The 24,890-nt window shown below is 41.9% G+C and overlaps 1 protein-coding gene across 2 annotated transcripts in view; it reads left to right on the forward strand.

Moving 5' to 3' along the window:
- spire2 (spire-type actin nucleation factor 2) overlaps nucleotides 1-24,890 on the forward strand; it is an 89,911-nt gene that overhangs the window by 9,680 nt on the left and 55,341 nt on the right. For both annotated transcript variants that reach the window (XM_080186870.1, XM_080186871.1), the window contains exon 2: nucleotides 5,709-5,752. In XM_080186870.1, coding sequence (XP_080042996.1) covers nucleotides 5,709-5,752 — 44 coding nt within the window. The remainder of the gene's footprint in view (nucleotides 1-5,708; nucleotides 5,753-24,890) is intronic.

Genomic DNA, 24,890 nt, shown 5'->3' on the forward strand with positions numbered 1-24,890 from the left:
GGTAACCACTGTACCACCCCTAACTACTATATTGGCTATTTGCAAGCACGTATGAAATTAATGGAGACTGTTTACCAGGGCTTCTACTTTTTTGTTAGCATAAGTGGGGCTGAATTCCATGAATTAATTCATCCTATTAATTCTATGAAATTATAATTCTCAAAGTTTTGCCAGGAGCGGAAAAAAATTCATGAGAAGCTCTTTAATAATGGCAGCCCATTGTATATGAGCAGGTTAAATAACAATCAGTCAAATGTTTGCATTTGGACAGCCACAGTAAGGTTAGAATTTTGGTCATTGATTAGTTGTGTTAGTATTAATGAATTCCATCAAATGTGAAACATTGTAAATGTGTTGAATTAATTTGAGTAAGCTATTGTTATTCTTTTGCAGTTTGTTTCTGCTTAAGACTTGATATATTTTTGTAAATTAAGGATTAAATAAAATGTCAGAAGTTTTTGTTTTCAAATTCATTGCCAGAATGGCTGCTTTTCCAAGACAGTGGGAAGTGTAGACAGAGCCAGTGGCTGATTTGGGTGATGGAATGGTCTTCGTTTACGATCCTTTGTAATTTTTTGTGATCTTGGACAGAGCAGGAGACACACCAAGCTGTGATACAACACGAAAGAATGCTTTCTATGGTGCATCTGTTAAAGTTGGTGAGAGTGGTAGGGGACACGCCAAATTTCCTTAGTCAAGTAGGAGAAAGTAGCAGCGTTGGTGGGCTTTAGCACTGGCATGGGGGAACCACAACAGGTTGGTGACCTGGACATCTAGAAACTTGAAGTTCTCAACCATTTCCACTTCGTCCCCATTGATATAGACAGGGGCATGTTCTCCATTATGCATCCTGAAGTCGATAACTATCTTCTTTTTGCTGACATGGTGGAAAAGACTATTGTTGCCGCACCAGTTCACCAGACTGTCTTTCCTGTACTCCCTTGTCATTGTTTGAGATCCTACCCACTGCAGTGATGGCATCAGCAAATTTGAAAATTGAATTGGAGAGGAATTTGGCCACATAGTCATAGGTATATAAGGAGTGTAGTAGAAACACAGCCTTGTGGGGCACCAGTATTGAGGATGATTGTGAAGGTGTTGTTGCCTATCCTCACTGAATGCAACCTCTGGGTTCGGAAGTCTAGGATCCAGTCGCAGAGGGAGGAGCCGAGCCCCAGGCCACAGAGTTTGGAGATGAGTTTTGTAGGAATAGTGGTGTTGAAGGCTGAGCTGTACTCAATAAATAAGATTCTAACATAGGTGTCTTTATTGTCTAGGTGTTACCGGGTTGAGTGCAGGGCCAGAGATATGGCATCTGTCCCTGGACCTGTTGCAGCGATAGGTGAACTGTACTGGATCCAGGCAATCTTGGATGCTGGAATTCATTCATGCCATGACTAACCTTTCGAAGCACTTCATAATGATGGATGCCAGAGCCACTGGCCTATAGTTATTAAGGCATGCTGGTTGGCTTTTCTTTGATACGGGAATGATGGTCATCTTCTTGAAGCAGATAGGGACCTCAGATTGGTTTAAAAAGAGATTAAAGGTCTGTGAATACCCACGCCAGCTGGTCCATGCAAGATCTGAGTGCTCATCTGAGTACCTCATCCAGGCCAGTCGCTTTCTGTGGGTTGACTCTTGAGAAGGCTGCTCTGATATCTGTGGTGGTGGTGAGTTTGGATACAGCTTCTTCTGAAGCTACCAGGATGGAGGGTGTGCTCTCGCTGACCTCTTGCTCAAAATGGGCATAGATTGCGTTGAGCTCATCGGGGAGGGAGGCATTGCTGCCGGTGATTTTACACACTTTCATCTTATAGCCTGTAATCTCTTGCAGACCTTGCCATAGCCGGTCGGAGTCTGTGTGACAAGTCTGAGACTATAGCTCGGTCCAGTACTGTCTTTTGGCATTCCTGATGGATCTCTTGCCCTGAGATAGTGGTGATGAGCCGCCATCTTGAACTTCTAGCAGCATGATTTAACTAAGTGGCTTCAAAGGCCACCTTGGAGGGCCTGTAGGAGTCAACCGCATCACTGTGAGAATCACATCTGGGCCAGATTGGGGAAGGGTAGTGGCGAGGTACCTAGAGGGAGGTACCTCCCTCTGATTGGCGGTTGGTAACTAGTGGAGTGCCGCAGGGATCGGTGCTGGGGTCTCAGCTATCTACTATTTATATAGATGATCTGGAGGAGGGGGCTGAGTGTAGGGTGTCGAAATTTGCTGATGACACAAAGATGAGTGGAAAAGCAAATTGTGCGGAGGGTGTGGAAAGTCTGCAGAGGGATCTGGATAGGCTGAGCAAGTGGGCGAGGACCTGGCAGATGGAGTACAATGTTAGCAAGTGTGAGGTTATCCACTTTGGCAGGAATAATAGTAGGAGGGATTACTATTTAAAGGGAGAAGAGCTGCAGCATGCTATGGTGCAGAGGGACCTGGGGGTCCTTGTGCATGAGTCGCAAAAACCCAGTCTGCAGGTGATCAAGAAGGCGAATGGTATGCTGGCCTTTGTAGCGAGGGGGATAGAATATAAAAGCAGGGAGGTCTTGCTGCAACTGTACAGGGTACTGGTGAGGCCGCAGCTGGAGTACTGTGTGCAGTTTTGGTCGCTGCATTTGCGCAAGGATATTTTGGCCTTGGAGGGAGTGCAGAGGGGGTTCACTAGGCTGATACCGGAGATGAGGGGGTTGGACTATGAAGAGAGACTAAGTAGACTGGGTCTGTACTCGTTGGAGTTTAGAAGGATGAGAGGGTATCTTATAGAGACGTATAAGATAATGAAGGGGATGGATAGGGTAGAGGTAGAGAGATTCTTCTCGCTTAGAAAGGACAGCAGGACTAGAGGGCACAGCCTCAAAATAAGGCGGGGGGGGTGGTGTAGTTTAGAACGGAGTTGAGGAGGAACTTCTTCACTCAAAGGGTGGTGAATCTGTGGAATTCTCTGCCCGTTGAAGTGGTGGAGGCTACCTCGCTAAATATATTTAAGACACGGGTAGATAGGTTTTTGACAGACAAGGGGATTAAGGGTTATGGGGAGAAAGCGGGAAAGTGGAACTGATCCACTTCAGATCAGCCATGATCTTATTGAATGGCGGGGCAGGCTCGAAGGGCTAGATGGCCTACTCCTGCTCCTATTTCTTATGTTCTTAAAGATTACTAGTAAACCACCTGGGTTTCAAAATAAAACAAAATCATGTCTTCAAAAAATAAAGCTGCAATTGTAAGGCAGCAAATTACAGTTTAGCTGTTTTCCATGCTGTTCCTGGCATCAAAAGAGCAAGATATATTACAGCAGGAATTTCCCCTGTAAACCAGCAGTGCTTTTGGTGCTTTCTCCAAACTTCCAGCCTGTTGTTCAGTATTGGTATCACAGAAGTCCTAGATCGTTCTGCACAGTAGCTACCAATTAATTTAGAAAAGTCTTCTAAATAATTATAGTAATTGTATGATTCACCTACAAAAGCAACAATTTTTAAGCTTTAGAAGAAGAACATTTATGAGCTGCTGAATTACTTTGTTGTGCTTGAAAACAAAATAAAAACCAACCTTATTTTGAACAAAATTATTAAAGTAATCCTTGTATAAAAATGACGAAGAAAAGTTTTTTCCATTTGTAAGGAAGACATCATTACTGTCACTCCTCAGGCAAATTAGTTTTTTCATGTATAAATGCTGTGTTCCACACTTAACTACTGGTGATCCTTCACTTTTGGTTTGTTTATATGGATCAGCGTAAAACATTCCATCACAATATTGTGAAACCGATCTTCGCTTGGACCAAGTTAGTACTCTTGGATTGAGCAGTTGGAACGGTTATTGTAATGTGAGCCATTTTAGTTCTAGCCAAACCTGTTTTTACAATACGTCACACATTCTTAGGAACATTATTTTACACTAGGACAAACATTGTGATGTTTCTTCATTGAATTGTAATAATCCATCATGCAAATCAACCTCCCATTCCAATGACTCTGTCTACACTTCTCGCTGCCTCAAAGCAGCAAGCATAATCAAACATACTCTCTTCCACCTTCTTCCATCAGGAAAAAGATACAGAAGGATTGGAGGTCACATACCAACCGACTCAAGAACAGCTTCTGCCCTGCTGCCATCAGACTTTTGAATGTTCCTACCCTGTAGCTACACCCTAGCTATGACTGTAACACTCTCCTTTCCTTCTCCCCATCTACTCTATGAACTGCATGCTTTGTCTGTGCACGAAACAGCACTTCACTGTATCCCAATACGTATGGCAATAATAAGTCAAGTATATTGATCCTGTGCCATTGTAATGTTTTGCATACTTTATGAAGTCAAGAGTGTTTAAAATATATATTTTGCCATTGTGGTAGGACCACTGAATCCCCTCCATGATACTTAAATCCTTATCTGGAATCTTACACATGGTTGGCCGAATGCATTCTGCTCAAAGTTAGTGAATGTTTGTTATTGAACATGTTTGAGTCAGGGTAATTAATAAGATACTGTGTCTAAGCCCTTTGACCAGCCTTATCCTCAACTATTCATACATAAGGAAAATATGAAGAGGAACTCTGGAATTTAATTTATATTCTGTGACCAGATTGCCCAGAGTAAGAATTGAAATGTAAATCATGCCCCATGGTCTTTACATCTGTTCATACTGCAAAATGCTAAAAAATTAAATGCTAATTGTAATCTAAGGATTGCATTGCTAAGTTGAAAACTGCATCTGTTGATTTCAATTTTTTTTTAATTGTCTCCTGTAAAACCTTGTAATATTTAATTTATTCCACTTGAAGCATTGAGAATGCCCCTAAATGTAATTTAAAAGCTGATATAAACTGCCCTGACTGCAATTTCAATCATTTGTTCCTAATCATTGCCAGCACAATACTCAGCTTGAACATTTGTGTACTTTGTGCTTTTAATGCTAATTTTCCACAAAAAAATTACTGTCATTTAAATTAAACCTGCTTTTTTTCACTTTATTACCACAGTTTGTAAATTAAAAGTTGGCATATTTTGGTTCTTCTGTTTTAATATATGGACTAAAACTTCTATCTAATACTCCCATTTGTGCAGGACAAACACTTGAAGCAGGGATCGATTCTCTCCCCACAGGAGCTGTCAGACTTGCTGAGATTTTCCAGCATTTTCTATTTTTGTTTCAGAATTCCAGCATCCGCAGTATTTTGCTTTTATTTGGAAGCAGGAATGGTGTTATAATAACAGGAAATCTCCTCACAGTGCCAGGGATCCTGGTTCAATTCCCAGCTTGGGTCACTGTCTGTGCAGAGTCTGCATGTTCTCTCTGTGTCTGTGTGGGTTTCTTCCGGGTGCTCGTCTTTCGTCCCACAGTCTGAAAGACGTGCTGGTCAGGTGCATTGGCCATGCTAAATTCTCCCTCAGTGTACCCGAACAGGCACTGGATGTAGCAATGAAGGGATTTTCAAAGTAACTTCATTGCAGTGTTAATGTAAGCCTATTTGTGACACCAGTAAATAAACTTTTAAAACAGTAGCTTAGGGGGAATATAATTGCCACGGATTTGAGAATGTTACATGTCTTCAAGTTAAATAGAACACTCTGCCTGCTTAAGGCAAAGTTATCGAACTAGCAAAGGTGATAGTTGACAAAAGGTTAACGAAAACATACTTCACTTGACTTGTGATTAAATTTGTCCCCTAGGAGTTGTCAGTCTTGGTAACTATTTATTTTCTCATTTTAGACTCAAAGGCGAAGATGTCTCCTCGGTTATGTACAGAAGGACAGGTATGTGTCTTCAATTATAGTAATTGCAATGGTTCATATTGCATTTTGTCCATTTGATAAATATTCTGTTTTATGGATCAGCCATTTAGAACTGTGCTTCTCCGTGGTCTAGTCCACGAGTATCCTCCAGATATCTGTAAGCTCGTCCAAACTGCAAGTTACAGAAGTTGGTAATCGGTGACTTCACCAAACTCAGTTGGTGAAAGAAAGTTTGGCAGCCTGTGGCTCCACATTTTGCGGATTCACTGCCACAGCTTTGAAAGTCCAGCTACCATTCCCAACAGCCGAAAGCTGTGATCGGATTTACAACATTTGTGTGGGGCTGAAAACAAAGGAGAGAAACGGGCTGATTGTGGAGCCCAATGTGACCAGCTTGGTACCAAACATTATGTCAATGATACCTCACCAAAGGCAACATCATCCTCCCCATTAATAATGGACAGTGAGGAAAGTTATCTCCATTTGCCATGGGATCTTGATCAGTTGGGCCAGTGGGCTGACGAATGGCAGACAGAGTTTAACTTAGACAAATGCAAGGTGATGCATTTTGGTATATTGAACAGGGGCAAGACTTGCTCAGTTAATGGTAGGGCATTGGGAAGAGTTGCAGAACAAAGAGATCTAGGGGTACATGTTTATAGCTCCTTGAAAATGCAGTCACGGATGGACAGTGGTGAAGAAGGCATTCGGCATGCTTAGTTTCTTCGGTCAGAACGTTGAATACAGGAGTTGGCACATTTTGCTGAAGTTGTACAAGACATTAGTAAGGCCACACTTGGAATACTGTATGCCACTCTGGTCACCCTGTTATAGAAAGGATATTATTAAACTAGAAAGAGTGCAGAAAAGATTTACCAGGATGCTACCAGGACGTGATGGATTGAGTTATAAGGAGAGGCTGAATAGACTGGGACTTTTTTCTCTGGAGCGTTTATTTTATAGACCTCCAGAAGAGGGGTGATCTTCTGGAGGTCTATAAAATAATGAGGGGCATAGATCAGCTAGATAGTCAATACCTTTCCCCAAAGGTAGGGGAGTCTAAAACTAGAGGGCATAGGTTTAAGGTGAGAGGGGAGAGATACAAAAGTGTCCAAAGGGGCAATTTTTTCACACAGAGGGTGGTGAATGTCTGGAACAAGCTGCCAGAGGTAGTAGTGGAGACGGGTACAATTTTATCTTTTAAAAAGTATTTAGATAGTTACATGGGTACGATGGTATAGAGGGAATATGGGTCAAGTGCAAGCAATTGGAATTAACTTAGGGGTTTTAAAAAAAAAAGGCGGCATGGACAAGTTGGGCAGAAGGGCCTGTTTCCATGCTGTAAACCTCTCTGACTGTATGACTGTTAATCCTAACGCGTTCATTTGCGCTGGCAAGCAAAAGCAAGAGGGGTAAGGTGGATAGGTGACTCTAAAGGACCACCTAGGTGGTCCAGAAAGTTTGAGCACCGGTCATTTTGAATAAATTATAATAGAAACTGAACAATATAACCTGTTCAAAGCAAAATGTTGCAAATACTGTAAATCTAAAATAAAACCAAAAAATGATGGATAAACTCAGCAGGCCTGGCAGCATCAGTGTAGTTTGAAAACTGTTACACAACTGATGAACAATTTAAGATATACTTATTAGATGTTCCTTAGCGAGTGGAATAGCTGTCTGAATACTCCCTCAGGCCTTCAGCAGCTTGGGAAATCTCACTTGTGTTGTATGTTTGCTCTATTCTTTGCTTCTTCTCACCTGAAATGACTGACTCCCCTTGAATACTGTGAGCACTGGACAATCTCCACCACCTCGCCCAGTGTTCAGGTGTGAGTACAAAGAGTGAATTTTTGTTCAGTCTTGTGGATGAAGGCATCATGTCACAGGCCAATTCTGTACTTTCCCGATATCCACACACATGCACTTTCCAACATAAGGTACTGGGTGAAGAATTGTGACACCCCTACTGCCAAATTAACTGAACCTCAAAGCTACTAGCATAAATGGATCCGAACTAGTGATACTAATTTCTGTCTATTGATATAAGCCAGTTCAGAAGCTATCAGCCTTGGTTCAATGCTCACACTTTTGCCCCTGAGCCAGTAAGTGTTGGCTTTAAGCCAAAGAGTTAAACCGAGAGGGAACACTCCGCTGTCAGAGATGACATCTTTTGGATGAGACACTAAACAAAGGGTCCAGCTGCCCTCTCAGTTTAAGATCCCATTCAAGGAAAAATGTGAGAGTTCTTGTCTCCCAGGCGACACTCTTCCCTCAATCAAACCTGTCCTCAGCAGATCTCCCGTTCACTTATTGTGTGATCTGGCAGTGTGCAATCTAACTTCCATATTTACCAACATCACAACAAAGTGTTTCCTTGGTATAAAGTGCTTAGGAATGTCCTACAAATCAGTACATGAATTAATTCATTCTTTCTTTAAGTTGAGAACTGAATTGAAATCTTACTGGAATGATAATGAGTTAATAGCTCTCAGTCTCCATGGTGCAGGTTATTTGTATAAATATCCAACACTGTAGGTGAAGCTGAAAGGGAAGTTGGAGAATGAGGAAACAAATTGTTAGCTGCCTTCGGAAAGATTCGGAACTGTTTCATCTAATGTGCAGACTATGAAAGGCTGAGGAGGTAGAGGCTTTGTACTGGCAATTAGCCATGAAGGCTGAGGGAATCCTAATGTGCAGCCATGAGCCTGCAGACCATTGCTGACAATTACAGCCCAGAACATGACCTCCTGTTTGATGGTTGCTGATGTGATGTGATGTTGCTTGAGTTGGTCGAGAGGAGGGTGCCTCTCTCTTTCTCTTTGTGTCACCATCACGTTCCTGCTCTTGTCGAGAGCGGTACTGATCTCTGCATCTGTGCAACTTCAAGATTCGTGAAGAGAATGTAAAACCGGTAAATCAAATCAGTGAAACGGCCGACAAGCATCAGCCAATTGCAACGGCCAGAATTCAACACTATTATGTAAACTCTGGAGAGAACAATATGAATTAGTGTCAAGGTTTAAAAAGAGGCCAGTTATGAATAGCAAACAGACAGTTTGCAAATTTGTTGGCGAAGTGCTTGTTTTCCCAGTGCTGAAGTTGGTATCTTGAACTGTACCAAGCTACTGGATCCTATATGTTCTGACCCACTCACCTGACGAAGGAGCAGCACTCTGAAAGCTTGTGCTGCCAAATAAACCTGATTGATTTAACCTAGTGTTGTGAGACTTCTTAGTGTTCTATATGTTGGACAGTGCACAGGCTGAATATTTCACTGTGCTAAAGTGTTTGATGCTGGCAATTAATACTACACATTCTCAGAAAAGCAGAAACACTATTCAAAGATTTGTACATACAAATTTCCTGGTTAGATTAGGTAGAAGATTAATGCTTGGAATAAACTCTCTGCGCCATTTCAATTTCCAATGCCTGTTTTGATGTTATGAATACCAGGCATGTAATATTTAGACAAGATGTGTCGTCAACTATTCATTTATTGAGTCCTAAAAGCATTTATATATAGGTGAAACATAATTCAAGGTTATTCTGAAGTAACAATTTGTCTCCACGAAATAGTTGGATAATATTTCACTAATATGAATAACGCTGATCTGGTTATGATTGGAAGGCAATGGTTATGAGTGATTGTTCCTTGATGATAATTGGCCAAGTGTTTCTCACAAAATGACTTGCCGTTATAGGTTGGAATAATATTGCAGCACAGAGGAGGAACTCTGTAACCTCTGCATAGTTGGACATTGATTTGGTTTCTTGCATTGCTTGTTGTATCAGAATTTTAAAACCTAGTCATTAGAACAAAGTGTTGGAATCTAAAAAGCAGCTTTCTGCATATATTAAAACACCAACTGGACTTGTGCAACAGTATTCATCAGTTAAACTCACTATGTTCCTAGATAGAGACTGTCATAAATGCTTTTGACCTGATTATATGGTTAGCCCATTACTGCTCATTGCCACATCTATTGTGTCACACAAAGGCAGGTTGTTGAATTCCCCTTCCTTCAGTCAACATGCTTGGGTGTGAAGTCATTACATGAAGCAGGTTGTTTATAATCCCTACAGTGTTGAAGGAGGCTATTTAGTCGATTGAGCCTACACCGACAACAATCTCACCCAGGCCCTATTCTCATAACCCCACGTATTTACCCTGCTGGTCACCCTGATGCTAAGGGTGACCAGTAGGTAAATAGCAATTTAGTATGGCCAATCAACCTAACCCGCACATCTTTGAACTGTGGGAGGAAATCAGAGCTCCTGGAGGAAACCCCACACAGACACGGGGAGAATGTGCAAACTCCACACAGACAGTGACCCAAGGCTGGGAATTGAACCCAGGTTCCTGGCGCTGTGAGACAGCAATGCTAACCATTGTGCCACCACGCTGCCCATTTACTTGGTGTGTTAAGATGCTCAGCTTACAGGGATTTTTCTTTTCCCAAGAGTATACTTTATTCATAAAATTTATGAAAGTATATTTCATAATCATTTAATGTTGATATTACATAAAGTGCAAGACAACTCTCTTTTCCAGTACAACATATTATTACATTTAAAATTGGAGTGAATATTTACAATTGCCGTTACATGTTATTATGCAGTTTGAGGGTTTCTTCCATTTCCAACTCCTCAGTATACGATGGCTGAAGGGCCTCAGACAGTGTCCTTCCTCTGTTTTGCTCTTGTGGCCCCTGCCCCAAGCATTAGTCATCCCTCAGCATCTAGCCCTGGAACCTGGAAGGTAGCAGTCTCCAACACTTGTTTGAGGACAACTCTTTGTACTGGAAAACCAACAAGTTTTGGGCAGACCAAAAACTGTCTTTCCATTGAGTTACTGGTTCTCCAGGCATAGTTGATACTTGTTTTGGTGTGCATACCTGGGAACAGTCCATCGAGCACAGACTCCTGCATCCTGGAGCTGTTAGGGATAAACCTCATCAAAAACCACTGCATCTTTTTTCAGACCTGCTTCATTATGACACCTTCCAGAAGGAGGTGGACTACAGTCCTTTCCCCATCACAGCCACTTCAGCAGCAATGTGCAGAGGGGATGAGACCCTTCTCACAACTAGCCAAGCTTCTTTTTCTTTGATTTATTATGGTCGCAAGTATTAATATACAGTGAAATATTGTTCCTTGCATGCTATACCAACAAAGAATACTGTTCATTGAGTACATAGGGAAGAAAGAAAGGAGAGGGTGCAGAATGTAGCGTTATAGTCATAACTAGGGTGTAGAGAAAGATCAACTTAATACAAGATACGTCCATTCAAAAGTCTGAAGGCAGCAGGGAAGAAGCAGTTCTTGAGTCGGTTGGTATGTGACCTCCGACTTTTTTGTATCTTTTTCCTGACAGAAGAAGGTGGACAAGAGTATGTCTGGGATGCGTGGGGTCCTTGATTATGTTGTCTGTTTTTCGAAGGCAGTGGGAAGTGTAGACAGAGTCAATGGATGGGAGGCTGGTTTGAATGATGGACTGGGTTACGTTTACAACCCTTTGTAGTTTCTTGTGGTCTTGGACAGAGTAGGATTCATACCAAGCTGTGATAAAACCAGAAAGGATGCTTTCTGTGGTGCACCTGTAAAAGTTTGTGAGAGCCATAGCGGCATGCCAAATTTCCCTCACCTCCGAGAAAGTAGAGTTGGTGCTTGTTCTGGTGATGAAGTATTCTTTGGCAGTCTGCTCAGGGAACTATCTGACAGCATCCGCCGTTTCCTTTTCCTGTAGGACCTCGAGGATGTTATGTGCAGACCACTGCCTGTCATATCTCAGTACCTCATATGGTGATGATCAGTGGTGGACCAATTAAATTAGTGATGCAGTGTAGTGAGTGGGCCACATCAGATTATTACATTCAGCTCTGAAGCTAGTTTGTGTTTCTAGAATTCTTGGACCATGCCATTGTTGTTACTGACGTTTTCATGCAAAATATCTGAGGACAGTAAAAAATTTCTGTTTGAACCCTTTTGAGAACATTATAGTTGTGTCGATGTTGTGATTTTTGCCTGGATTTAAAAAAAATATTTCCCCAAACGGCTGGTGTTTTTTTTTAAAGTTGCCTTTTGCCCTTCCTCTTTTAGATAGCCTCCAGCGAGCCCATTGCTGCTTTATAAACAGGATTAGCTCTGGCTAATTTGCCTGGCATGTTGCTATTCCTGCACTTGCACTTTATCCTGAGGCCAACCAGCGATTAGGAACTTGCCGTGTTGGAACAAACACATTATCTGCTGCTGTATTCCATCGTATATTGATGGACTAGCTTGTTATGCAAGCAGGCCATCTCTTTTCAAGTGACAAGCAACAAGTGAGAGGATTTGAAAAGCTCACAAAACTGTGAGCCAAATATAGATGCAGTTTTGGTTCTTTTGGGATGCAAATTTGCTATGTAAATATTATGGTAGGAAATTGGGCAGGAACAGGGTATACTTTTGACTGTGTACTGATTAATATCACTTAAAGCTTCAACCATTGTTCTTTGTTCCACATAACAGTCTGGTCATAAAGCCCTTAGCCAGTGAAAATCTAGACTAGTGACCACATTTTGGGTGTGCACAGAACTATAGTCTTTGGACTAGCGTTTCTTTCTCTCTCGTACTGTTATTTTTTGCATTCTGTAAGCAATTTTCTAAAATTGGAGCAAGTCATAACACCTAACCAATCAAATCCTCAATCCTGCCTTCTTTATAGATGGCAGTTACTGTTGATTTCCCTCAAAACTGAGCCCATTATTCTTGTAGTTTCTGTTTTTCTAGAATATCAGAAGGAAAATGTTGACTGTTCAGCTTGCTGCTATAGTCTGTGACTGTTCCAGAATCAGATCAAAATGATTGGCTGTTACTGTAAACACTGAGTGTTTAACTAGATAAACTTGATGGATACAAAAACTGGTGGAAATGCTGGAAAATCTCAGCAGGTCACACAGCATCTGTGGGGAGAGAATAGAGCCAACGTTTCAAATCTAGATGACCCTTCACCAGAACTGGGTCTTGATAGATAATTCTTTCCTGCACTTCATTCTTTATGTGGATGTGCCGGCGTTGGACTGGGGTAAACACAGTGTTGTCAGACTTTTTACTTCATTCTTTAGTGAGGGAGAGGGTTTCGAAATGGTGTGGGTGACGTTGTGATATTGAAGGATTCTCTGACAAGAATTTGAAGCCAGTCCATATAAGTAAAGCCTCCAGCATAATATTCCAAGTGGTCATTCCCACTGAGTGTTCCTGGTCAGAGTTCATTTATCTCTTTGTCCAGAGCCAACTGTAATAAACGAATGGATCTTTAATCTAGAATTAAACGTGTTCCTTTTGAAGTGATCACGGTGAACAATCTGAGCATTCTTAAAAAGGCACCAGTTTTTTTTTCACTTTTTACATCTTTTAACCATTTTTAAGAGGCCAATGACAGTGGGAAGGTCAATGTTTTGCAAACTCGGTACCCACCTTACTCTCCAGCGTACGATCACCTCTGTACAAAGCTCAAAGCAGCACTTTGTATCCAGGTGCCAGAAACATAGAATCCCTACAGTGCAGGAGGAGGCCATTGGGCCCATTTGAGTCTGCACTGACTCTCCCAACAGAGTATCTTACCCAGGTCCACCCCCTGCCCTATTCCCATAACTGCACACACTCACCCACCACCCACCCCCCCCCCCCAACATTGAGGGACACTATGGGGCAATTTAGCATGCCCAGTCCACGTCACCTACACAGCTTTGAAGTGTGGGAGGAAACCAGAGCACCCAGAGAAAAGCTGCATAAAGACAGGGAGAATCTGTGAAGTCCACACAAACAGTCACCGAGGCCAGAATTGAACCCCGGTGCTGTGAGGCAGCGATGTTAACCACTGTGCCAATCGTAGCAGGATTCATATAATCAGTGATTTGATGATATTTTCTGTGGTCTGGTCAAATTTTATTGAAAAAGGTTTAAAGGAAGCATTGCAAAGGTTTTCATGGGATAGTAAAAGGTTAAAAGAAAAAAAATCTGAAATAAAAGCAAAAAGAGTTGGAAAAGCAGCCGTGGTGCATATCACCTTCCAAGAGAAAGTGTAGGCCTTCACCTGCAGTGTGAATTTGGGAAAGGGCCAACGTGAAAAATTTGGCTAGCTTCCTTTTTCAGAGGCTGACTGTCATTGTGGACCTATTTATTATTTCTGCTTTTGTTTGCGATAATTGGTTCTTAGCCATCCCGCACAGCAGCTATCAAAATACAGTGGAATGTGAGTAGCAATTATACTGGAGACTCTCATCTGAGCTCAACCTACCATCTGCATTGCAGTCTGCCAACTGCAGCTTACTGCAGACTGGCCAGCATCAAGGTGTGATGACAGTATTCCTGCAATTATGAGTGCATCAGACACACAGTTCAGCTTTTATTGGCAGGCAGTTTAACAGATAAGGTGAAATGTGGCAGAAGATTCCATCATCAGAAACAATATAAAATATTTAAAGTTCTGTGATGCGTGGGCTGCTGAAGCATCTTTAGCCAGATAGGAGTTGTACTTCAAGTGGTGAAGTACCGGAAGTGCCTCTGAGGTACCCCACTCGTCGGGGAGATTTTATAGCACTTAAATCAAGAGCTCATACCTACAATCGCTGTTTGCACTAATTAGAATTTAGAATTGTCTCTCTCATTAAGTTGGGGATAAAACTGTCCCCTTGAGGCGTCATAAAAACTCCCACTGTAATATGCCTGACAACTCTCTTTTTTAAAAAAAAAGACAAACAGATTTGTACTCGTAAACCTGAAAAAAAAGCCCTTTTTTTATGTCTTATTTTGCTGACTATTTTTTCCAGAGGACTATTCAGCAGGAACCGGAGATTTTTTAACAGGCTTACTATTGAACTGTGCAACCTTCTAAAGGAACAGGAGCTCTGTGCTATTGACAAATAGAAAGCATATCAAATACCACTCCATCAGCACTTCCACTGAAGGTTTCCTTTCAGTAAGTAGAGATCAACCCATCCCCCTTCATCCAGCTCTTACTAATGCTGTCTTTGCATATAGACAATCCTGGAAGGAGCCAGAGCGTTGAATCAAATGACTTTGGCACTAATAAAAGTGCTGCACGTTGTCCCATTTTTGTTATCACGGCAATGCTACGATGTCCTGTCAGCAGCTACATACACAGTGCATAATATTGAAAACTCACTCTAGATATTGATGAAAGTTTTTAATATTTTAGCATTTTTCAGCTAGAATCTTTGTCATGTGAAAGAAGTGGATAAAACCTTCATTGTAACGTTTGAAAAATATATAACTACAAGTGGAATTTAAAGTTTATTTACTAGTATCAAAAGTAGTCTTTCATCCACACTTCAATGAAGTTACTGTGAAAATCCCCGAGTCGCCGCACCCCAGCATCTGTTCGGGTACGCTGAGGGAGAATTTAGCATTGCCAAAGCACCTAACCAGTACGTCTTTCAGACTGTGGGAGGAACCTGGAGGAAACCCACAGGGAGAATGTGCAAACTCCACACAGACCGTGACCCAAGCCGGGAATTGAACCTGAGTCTCTGGTGCTGTGAGGCAGCAGGACTAACCACTGTGCCACCGTGAATTTAAAAGCTTAGAACATAAGAACATAAGAAATAGGAGCAGGAGTAGGCCATCTAGCCCCTCAAGCCTGCCCCGCCATTCAATAAGATCATGGCTGATCTGTCGTGGCTCAGTTCCACATTCCCGTCCTCTCCCCATAACCCTTAATCCCCTTGCCTATCAAAAACCTATCAACCCGCGCCTTAAATATATTTAGCGAGGCAGCCTCCACCACTTGAAAGCTTTTGGGGCTGTTAGGCTGGAGTAGTTTGCCTTGGCCGCTACATGAGGAGTAATAAAAGCACTGATCAATGGCTACAGATACCGGCACTGGATCTGTGTTATTTGCATTGGAGAATGAAAGACCAAAACCCAAAATGGCATAGACCAGTGAAGCTGGAAAGAACAGCGAGCAATTAAAACAGACAAAAATACCCACATTGATTTGAAGAATTTTTGTGACAGGGAGGGAGAAATGAAGCAGTATGTTAATCCCATCTGTATTAGCCGTGTAGTGACTGGTGCAGGGAAATCTAGTGCGGAACCAAGATTTCTGTCATCAAAGTCTGACAAAAAAAACACTATTTGCCCTTGTTATCGTGAAGAGCACCTTAATGGAAGGTGCCATTTGGAAACTGTGAAATTTATAAAACATTCCTTGAAATCACATATAATATATATTTTTGGCTATTTTATCTGCTAGGCTTTATTGTCCATCACACAGTCAGTTCCCAATAGAAAGAGAATCTTTCATTGAGTTCAAATGAACCAAATCACTTGAGTGATTGAAAATTGAAGAAATGTTTAAAAAAGATCTATGAGAGAGGGAACCTTTTTCAGCTTCCGCTATTGATCTGGCCCATACAGATCTTCCCTGGACAAATGTGGATTGGAATTTGAGATTTGGCAGTCCCATTTAACAGAGTGAAGATTGTGACAAATCTCTCAGAATTCCAGAATTTTGACAATCTGATCCCGTTCTCTAGTCTGACCCTGCGACTAACTTAATTTCCAACTAATTTGCATCAATTTTCATTGTATTTGCGAAGTCTTTAAGCGTATTTAACAGCCATTGATGTACTGTGTATTTGTGAAGTAATGTGTTTTAATTTACTCAAGATTCAGCTAATGCCATGTCAGTACACTGAATCTATATGTGCTCTGTAGACTCACTTATCACGTAGCCGGAGCCTTGTTATGTGAATTATGCCACAGCCCTTAATGAATGAAATTGCCTGAAATCAATCAGCTCCTATGCAATGTTCGGATGAATTAAGATCTGCTGACGTTGCCTTGTGAAGAGTGGTAGGTCGAGAGTTTAATTGCTTCAGATACTTGGTCAGAATGCAATCTCATCACATCACTGGGTGCACATCAGACCTCCTGCTGCCACTCAAATTACAACATTTCCTCTTTAAAGGCAGTATCAAACAAATCTAACTGGCTATCCCTACTTTAGTTCAGCCAACTCAGAAGAAAATATCAGTTCGGAGATGCATGATTCTAATAGGTTGCAGTCCATTGAAACAATCTCAGCCTCCTGTCATATAAGCTGTCTTGGTGGCAGTTCTGTGTCAGGATGCAGCACAATTTCCTTGAGGGTTTATTCTGCTCCACTGCTGTAACATTGGTGAAGGTTTGGAGAAAGTCCCGCGGATTTCCACTGGAATCACAGCAGCAAAGCAGGTGAAGCCCTGAGTGCAAACCATATGACTAGTGCTGTCCGGTTAGGGAAGGTTCTGAATATTTTAAGTATGGCCACACAGTCTGATAGAACTCAAGAATGTGTTGTTGTAGTGTGTTCGTGCGGTATTTTGTTTCACTATGATGTAGAGTTTGTGTCCACTGCGCTGTGTCATAGAGCAGCATATTGCATCTTTTCTACCTGGTAAACTCTGGAGCAGGCTGCGCTGTCTGGGAGAATACTAGTAAAATGTCTGACAACACCAGGTTTTAGTCCAACCTATTTATTTGATAATATACTCACAAGCTTTCGGGGTTAGCCCCTTCGTCAGGTGAATGGAGAGTTCTGGCCTCAGACAGAGCATATAAAGCACAGACAGTTTAGAGCTTACTGATTAGAATGCGAATCTTTACACCTAACCTGCTGTTCAAGACCTGAAGTGGCTGATAATGTGAGTGGAAGGAGCACTGATCACAGGTTAAAGAGATGTGTATTGTCTCCAGACAGTATAGTGAGTGAGGTTTTGCAAACCCAGGCAAGTCACGGGGGTTACAGATAGTGCGACATGAACCCAAGATCCCTGTTGAGACCGTCCTCGTGTGTGGAACTTGGCTATCAGTCTCTGCTCAGCGACTATGCGCTGTCGTGTGTCGTGAAGGCTGCCTTGGAGAATGCTTACCCGAAGGGATCTTGGGTTCATGTAGCACTATCTGTAACCCCCGTGACTTGCATGGGTTTGCAAAACCTCACTCACTATACTGTCTGGAGACAATACACATCTCTTTAAACTGTGATCAGTGCTCCTTCCACTCACATTATCAGCCACTTCAGGTCTTGAACAGCAGGTTAGGTGTAAGGATTCGCATTCTAACCAGTAATCTCTAAACTGTCTGTGCTTTATATGCTCTGTCTGAGGCCAGAACTCTCCATTCACCTGACGAAGGGGCTAACCCCGAAAGCTTGTGAGTATATTATCAAATAAATAGGTTGGACTAAAACCTGGTGTTGTCAGACTTTTTACTGTGTTTACGCCAGTCCAACGCCGGCATACCCACATCATGGGAGAATACTACACAGACATTTTCAATAAGAAGCCAGGGAGAACAAAGTCCTGTACACACCCCTACTCTCTTCTTCCCCATCTCCAAGTAGCCAATTCTGTAGGGTTAGCTGCTGACTGCAAGTGGTATGTTATTTGTAAAGAACTAAGAACTAATTATTATGAGAGTGTACGTCAGAGGTGCCACATTTACTGCTGCACTGCAGTCGGGTATTAAGCAACAATGTATCAATCCACTAGTCAGGTGGAGAACTGCCAGAAAAATAAATATACTGGATGAAAGTCCAGCATTTTTGGTCTGAAAGTGTGATTATTTCGAACATTTGATTTATTATTGTTCACATATTGGGATATAATGAAAAGTGCTGTTTCTTGCGCGCTATACAGACAAATCATACCGTTCATGGAGTACATAGGGGGAGAAGGAAAGGATAGGGTGTAGAATAGCTAGGGTGTAGAGAAAGATCAATTTAATATAAAATGGGTCCATTTGAAAGTCTGATAGCAACAAGGAAGAAGCTGTTCTCGAATGAAAAGATGGATCAGTAAACCGGCTATTTGCTGCCCTATTTGTCAGCTGATTCTGTGTACCATTGATATGTCCTTCCAGAACAGGAAAAAATAACTGGACACAAGAATGCATTTCATTACAAAAACACATTGGATTAAGAAGACATGTTAAATTACTGGCTGAAGCTCGAGTTTTGATAATGGGTATAATTCAGTACCGCAAGTATTCATTGAAAGTAGAAACCACACTAAACTGTATGGGTTGAAGCAGAAAGTCAGAAAGGAACATGGGTAGATTAGGTGAGTCAGGAAATTGTGACAGGTGGGGTTCAATGTGCAGAAATCTGAAATTTTGGATCTAAAAGTCAAATAATTTCTTAATGGCAAAAATGCAAGGGGGAGGCAGCGGTGTAGTGGTATTGTCACAGGACTAGTAATCCAGAGACCCAGGGTTAGCTTCAGACCGCCACAACTCACTGTGTGGAAAATGTGTTTCTTCACATCTCCTATAAACCTCTTGCCCCTTAACTTAAATCCATGCCCATAGGCTATTGATGCCTCTGCTATGGGGAAAGGTTCCTTCCTATCCACCCTATCTATGCCCCTCATAATTTTAAACACATCAGCCAGGTGTTCTCCACCCCTCCCCGCCGCTGCACCCCTCTCCCCAACTCTCAGCCTTCTCTGCTCCAAGGAAAACAATCCCAGCCTATGTACAGTCTCTCTTGATAGCTGAAACACTCAAGCCCAGGCAAGATACTGGTGAATCTCCTCCGCATCTTTGAATATTGAAGAGTTGATGGAAATGTTGTGAAGTGTGTGTCAGAATGAGAAATAATCCAACCACAAGGTTCCTTTAATTCCGTGATCAAACACCACAATCACAGGAACTAGTACATGTCAATTTCTGTGAAGTGGAAGGAAAGAGTACATTGTTTTGGTCAATATCAGTGGCAAGCGGATAAATGTTGAGTCTAAGCCCTGTCTGTCACTGTGAATGTGAAGTTTGCACGTTCTCCTCGTGTCTGTGTGGGTTTCCTCTGGGTGCTCTGATTTTCCCGCACACTCCAAAGATGTACAGGTTAGGTTGATCATGCTAAGTTGCCCATTAGTGTTAGGGGACCAACTAGGGTAAATACATGGGGTTATGGGGATAGGGCCTGAGTGGGATTGCTGTCAGTGTAGGCTTGATGAGCTGAATGGCCTCCTTCTGTACTGTAGGGATTCTACTCTATGATTCAGTTTGCACTTAATGGATTGCCAGAAGTGTTGGAGTCAGATAATGGTCCACACTTTACATCAGAAGAGCTTGAAATATTTCTGAGTAAGAACAGAGTCAAACACCTTGTAATATTATGCTATCGCTCAGCATCAAATGGTGCTGCAGAAAGAAATTGTGAAGAGGCTTTGCAATCCTGTCTGCCGGGCAACAAGCGTGGCAGTAGTGACCATGTTCCTGTTTGACACAGCCAAGACAATTTTCTGTTCTTCTGCAGAACAACTCTACAGTTTACAACACATTGCTCACTTTACAGGAACTTGGTTAGTGTTTAAATATGCTCAGAGGTCAAGGTTTCCTTGGTTTGAGCCTTACCTCAAGAAAAAAGCGAGTCAAAGTGAATCTGAGTCATAACACGCATGAAGATTAGAGAGTTTGCCACTGACCAAAAGGTCATGTTGAAAAACTGCCAAAGTGATAAAGAGATTTGTGTGATTGGAGTTGTCATAAAGACATGAGATGCATTCATGTACCCTAAAGAAGATTGGCAAGACTGTGTCAGAGTCATGGAGATTATTTGCTTGGAGGAAGAAATTTGACAAAGGGAGAGCAGAAAAAGCTTCCTTCAATCCAAATTCCTCCGGCCCCCATTGATAATGTCATGAGACACCAGAGTCAAGTTAATGGAAATGGAAAGTGATACTCTGGCAGAAAAAGAAAGTTCTAGATTTATTGAAATTATCTCGGAAGGAAGGAGAAAAATGGTGTTCTTTTCATTATTTCTTGTCAAATTATGATACTTATGATACGAATGAAATTATGATTAAACACATAACTGGTGTTAAGATTTTTTTTTAAACTTAAATTACTCTGGCTGTGATTACAGTTAAACACATGCAACAAAACCTGTTAAATTTTCAGATGTATTCAATGTTGGTTTAATCATATTGTATTCTGGGAACTTGCATTTAAAATACAAGTTTTATTTGAAGTGTAATGGCAGTGTGCTATTTTGTTAGAGATGAGCATTTTACACTGTCCCCTTTGCTGCTCTCCTGTTGAGGGGGTTTAAATGAAATTATTTAATGGCTGCCCAAAGTTGACCATGTTTAAAATTAGTTTATTTATTAGTGTTACAAGTAGGCTGACATTAACACTGCAATGAAGTTACTGTGAAAATCCCCTAGTTGCCACACTTGGGAGCCTGTTCGGGTACGCTGAGGGAGAATTTATCATGGCCGATGCACCTAACCAGCAAGTCTTTCAGACAGTGGGAGGAAACTGGAGCACCCGGAGAAAACCCACACGGACACGGGGAGAACATGCAAACTCTGCACAGACAATAACCCAAGCCAGGAATCGAACTCGGATCCCTGATAATGTGAGGCACCCTCTGTACCACCATGCCACCCATGTGTTAGTCTTAGTGCATTCTAATCAAAGCATTTAAAACAAAACAGGAATTTGATCGGGAAGATGCTGTGAAACTACTTCCTCTGGCAGGGAAATCTGATACAAGGGGTATAATGTTAAAGTTAGAGCTGGAAGAATGAAATTAGGAGGAACACTAATTTCACAAGAAAATGGAGGAGCCTGGATTTGATTGAAATTTTGGAACTGAGAATGATATTTTTGTTTTTATTAGTTATGGCTATCAAGAGATAAAGATCCACAAATGTTCCATATTTATCTCATTTTACTGCAGCATGTCAGAAATTCTTACTGAAACAGCTGAACAAACTTTACTTTTTCAACCAGTCTTGCTAACTTTGTAGAGGCAGTCATGTTTACTTGTGGAAAAATTTGCACAGGTTCTTTCCAGAGTGTTTCCGCTCTGCAGTGTTGCTAAGTTTTCACAACACTGTAACTGGATCATTATTCTCTGGCAGTGCTGATGTCAGTATGAGTGGTACCTATCCAGGGCCTGCCTTCTCTCTCACACACCCACGCCTGAATTGTGCTTAATGATGGTGAAATTGTCAGTTATTCCATTGAAACTGACAGCAACATCTGGAGTCCACACATGAGGAGGATACCTCCAAAATTGTTGTCAGTGATTCTCTGCTTTTCCAGTGGGTGGATGTGCTACTGAGGACCCCCAGAGTGCAATCAATTAAACATCACTGAACTAAACAGAGCCTTCAACTTTGCTTTATTGTGACACATCCTCCTCATCCTTCCTGATCTGTGCACTGCCTTTGACATAGTTGACCACTCTATTGTCCTGCAGCACCTCTTGCCTGTTATCCCGCTGGGTCAAGTGCAATTGGTTCCCTTCCTACTCCCACAGTTTACTTCTGGTGTTTCCGAAGGGTCAATCCTTGGGGCCTCTTTTATCTACACGCTGCTCCTCAGAGACATCATCCAAAAGCACAGCATTCGATTCTGTGTCTTTACTGATGAGACCCACTCTACCTTATCTTTCTAGGCTGCTGCATTGTTGCTAAGTAATAGGGCTGCTTATCCAACATGCAGGACTGCTGAGTAAAGCTTCCTCGTGTTAATTATTAGGGAAGACTGAAACCATTGTATTCAAACTCTGTTCCCTAGCTTCTGGCTTCATCCCTTCCCCTGGCAGCTATCTAAGATTAAGCTGTATTTGACAGCAAGGTGAGCTTCCATATCTGTACCATCGCTAAGACTGCCTATGTATTCGCTTGCCTCAGCTCATCTGCAGCTGAAGCTTTCATTTATACTTTCATTACATCTAGGCTTACTACTCCAATGCTTTCCTGGCTGGTCTCTCACATTCTGTCCTCCATTAATTTGAAGTTATCCAAAATTCTATTGCCCATGTCCTTATTTGATCTGAGTCCCATTTACCTATCACCCCAGTGCTAGCTGATGTATACCGACTCCTGGTTAACTAATGCCTCATTGTTCAAACTTTCATTCTTGTTTTCAAACTCTTCCATGGTCTTGTTCCTCCCTATGTCTGTTCTGTAATCTTTCAGCTCCACAGCCTTCCAGGATGTCTGTGCTCATCTAAATTACGAGCGTTCCCGATTTTAATTCCTTCACTATCAGTGGGCATGCTTTCGGCTGCCTAGGCTCCAAGCTATGGAGGTCACTCCAGCTTTCTAACTCATGATGGTGAGCTGACTCCTTGAACTGCTGCAGTCCCCGATATGTAGGTACACACACAGTGCTGTTAGGAAAGGAGTTCCAGGATTTTGATGCTTCAGCAGTGAAGGAACAGCGATATGGTTCCAAATCAGGATGGTGAGCAACATGGAGAGGAACCTCCAGGTGGTGGTGTTCTTAGGTATCTGCTCCTTTTGTCCTTGATGGTAGTGATTGTGTTTGGAAAGTGCTGCCTTTGTGATTGTGTTTGGAAGGAGCTTTGGTGAAATTTTACAGTGCATCTTATAGATAGTGGAGGGAGTGAATGTCTGTGGAAGGGGCACCATGGGGGCAGCACAGTGGTTAACACTGCTGTCTCACAGTGCCAGGGATCCGGGTTCCATTCCCGCCTTGGGTCACTGTCTATGTGGAATCTGCACATTCTTCCTGTATCTTCCGATGCTCCGGTTTCCTCCCAGAGTCCAAAGACGTGCTGGTTAGGTGCATTGGCCAAGCTAAATTCTCCCTTAGTGTACCCGAACAGGTGCAGGAGCGCGACAACTCGGGGATTTTCACAGTAACTTCATTGCAGTGATAATGTAAGCCTACTTTTGACTAATAACTAAACTTTAAAGTAGACTGCTTTGTCCTGGGTGGTGTTGAGTTTTTCAGTGTTGGAGCTGCACTCATCCAGGCAAATGGAGAATATACCATCACACTCCTGACCTGTGCTGTGTAAATGGTGGACAAGGTTTGGGGAGTCACTTGTCACAAGATTCCTTGTCTCTGACCCTCTCTTGTAGCCACTGTTTTGGCCTGACATATGTAAACATTTATATTTCTTGAAAGCGATCTGGAAAGAAATATGTGGAAAAAATATTGGTTTATATTATAAAGTGGTAACATTGGAATTTTGGTTCCTAAACATTTAAGAATCTTATCCATCTCTTTCTACTTTTGGACTATCAGCATGTACAAAAATGCCAGCTTTTAGGGCACTTTGGATGTTCAAATAGGGAATGAAATCTAAACTTCTTTATGAAAGATTACTCAATCCATAAATATTCAGCTAAGGAAACTTACACTTAGTATAAATCCAAAAGAATTAACTGTAAGAACCAGGAACAGAAAATTAATAAGGAAATAGAAAACTGTTAATAACAATGTGTGAGATTCTGCTGTACCATGGAGTTGGTGTTGAATTTGGGTAGTGCTTTGGGTGGGTGTGGGACTGACAAATCACTGCTGGCCTAAGTTACAGCCCTGGTGTATTTCAACATCTCAATCTCATTTAAATATGTCTGGTCTACTTTCTGCCCATTCCCAATGGGAAGAGGGCTCGGGGTGGCTATTGGCAGGAGAAAATCCAACTGCCCTATGCTACCTGCTGGCTGGCAGGAAAGTGGTTGCGGAACTGATTTCCAAAGTGATTGCAGGAATCTAGGGGTACGGGAAATTGGCGGCACATTTCTGCTCCTTCAGGTTTCATAAAGGATTACAGAGGTTTACAGCATAGAAACAGGCCCTTCGGCCCAACTTGCCTATGCTGCCCTTTTTTTTTTAAATCCCTAAGCTAGTCCCAATTGCCCACATTTGGCCCACATCCCTTTTATAACCATCTTATCCATGTAATTGTCTAAATGCTATTTAAGAGACCAAATTGTACCCGCATCTGCTACTATCTCTGGCAGCTTGTTCCAGACACTCACAACCCTCTGTTGTAAAAATTATCCCTCTGGACACTTTTGTATCTCTCCCCTCTCACCTTAAACCAACGCCCTCTAGTTTTAGATTTCCCCTACCTTTGGGAAAAGATATTGACTATCTAGCTGATCTATACCCCTCATTATTTTATAGACCTCTATAAGATCACTTCTCAGCCTTCTACGCTCCAGAGAAAAATGTCCCAGTCAATCCAGCCTCTCCTTATAACTCAAACCATCAAGTCCCAGTAGCATCCTAGTATATGTATTCTGCACTCTTTCTAGTTTAATAATATCCTTTCTACAATAGGGTGACCAAAACTGTACAGAGTTATTTTACTTATCTGCCAATCTTCATCATC

Source organism: Carcharhinus amblyrhynchos, chromosome 4, assembly GCF_965287045.1.
Source record: "Carcharhinus amblyrhynchos chromosome 4, sCarAmb.v2.hapA, whole genome shotgun sequence".
Lineage (NCBI taxonomy): Eukaryota > Metazoa > Chordata > Chondrichthyes > Carcharhiniformes > Carcharhinidae > Carcharhinus > Carcharhinus amblyrhynchos.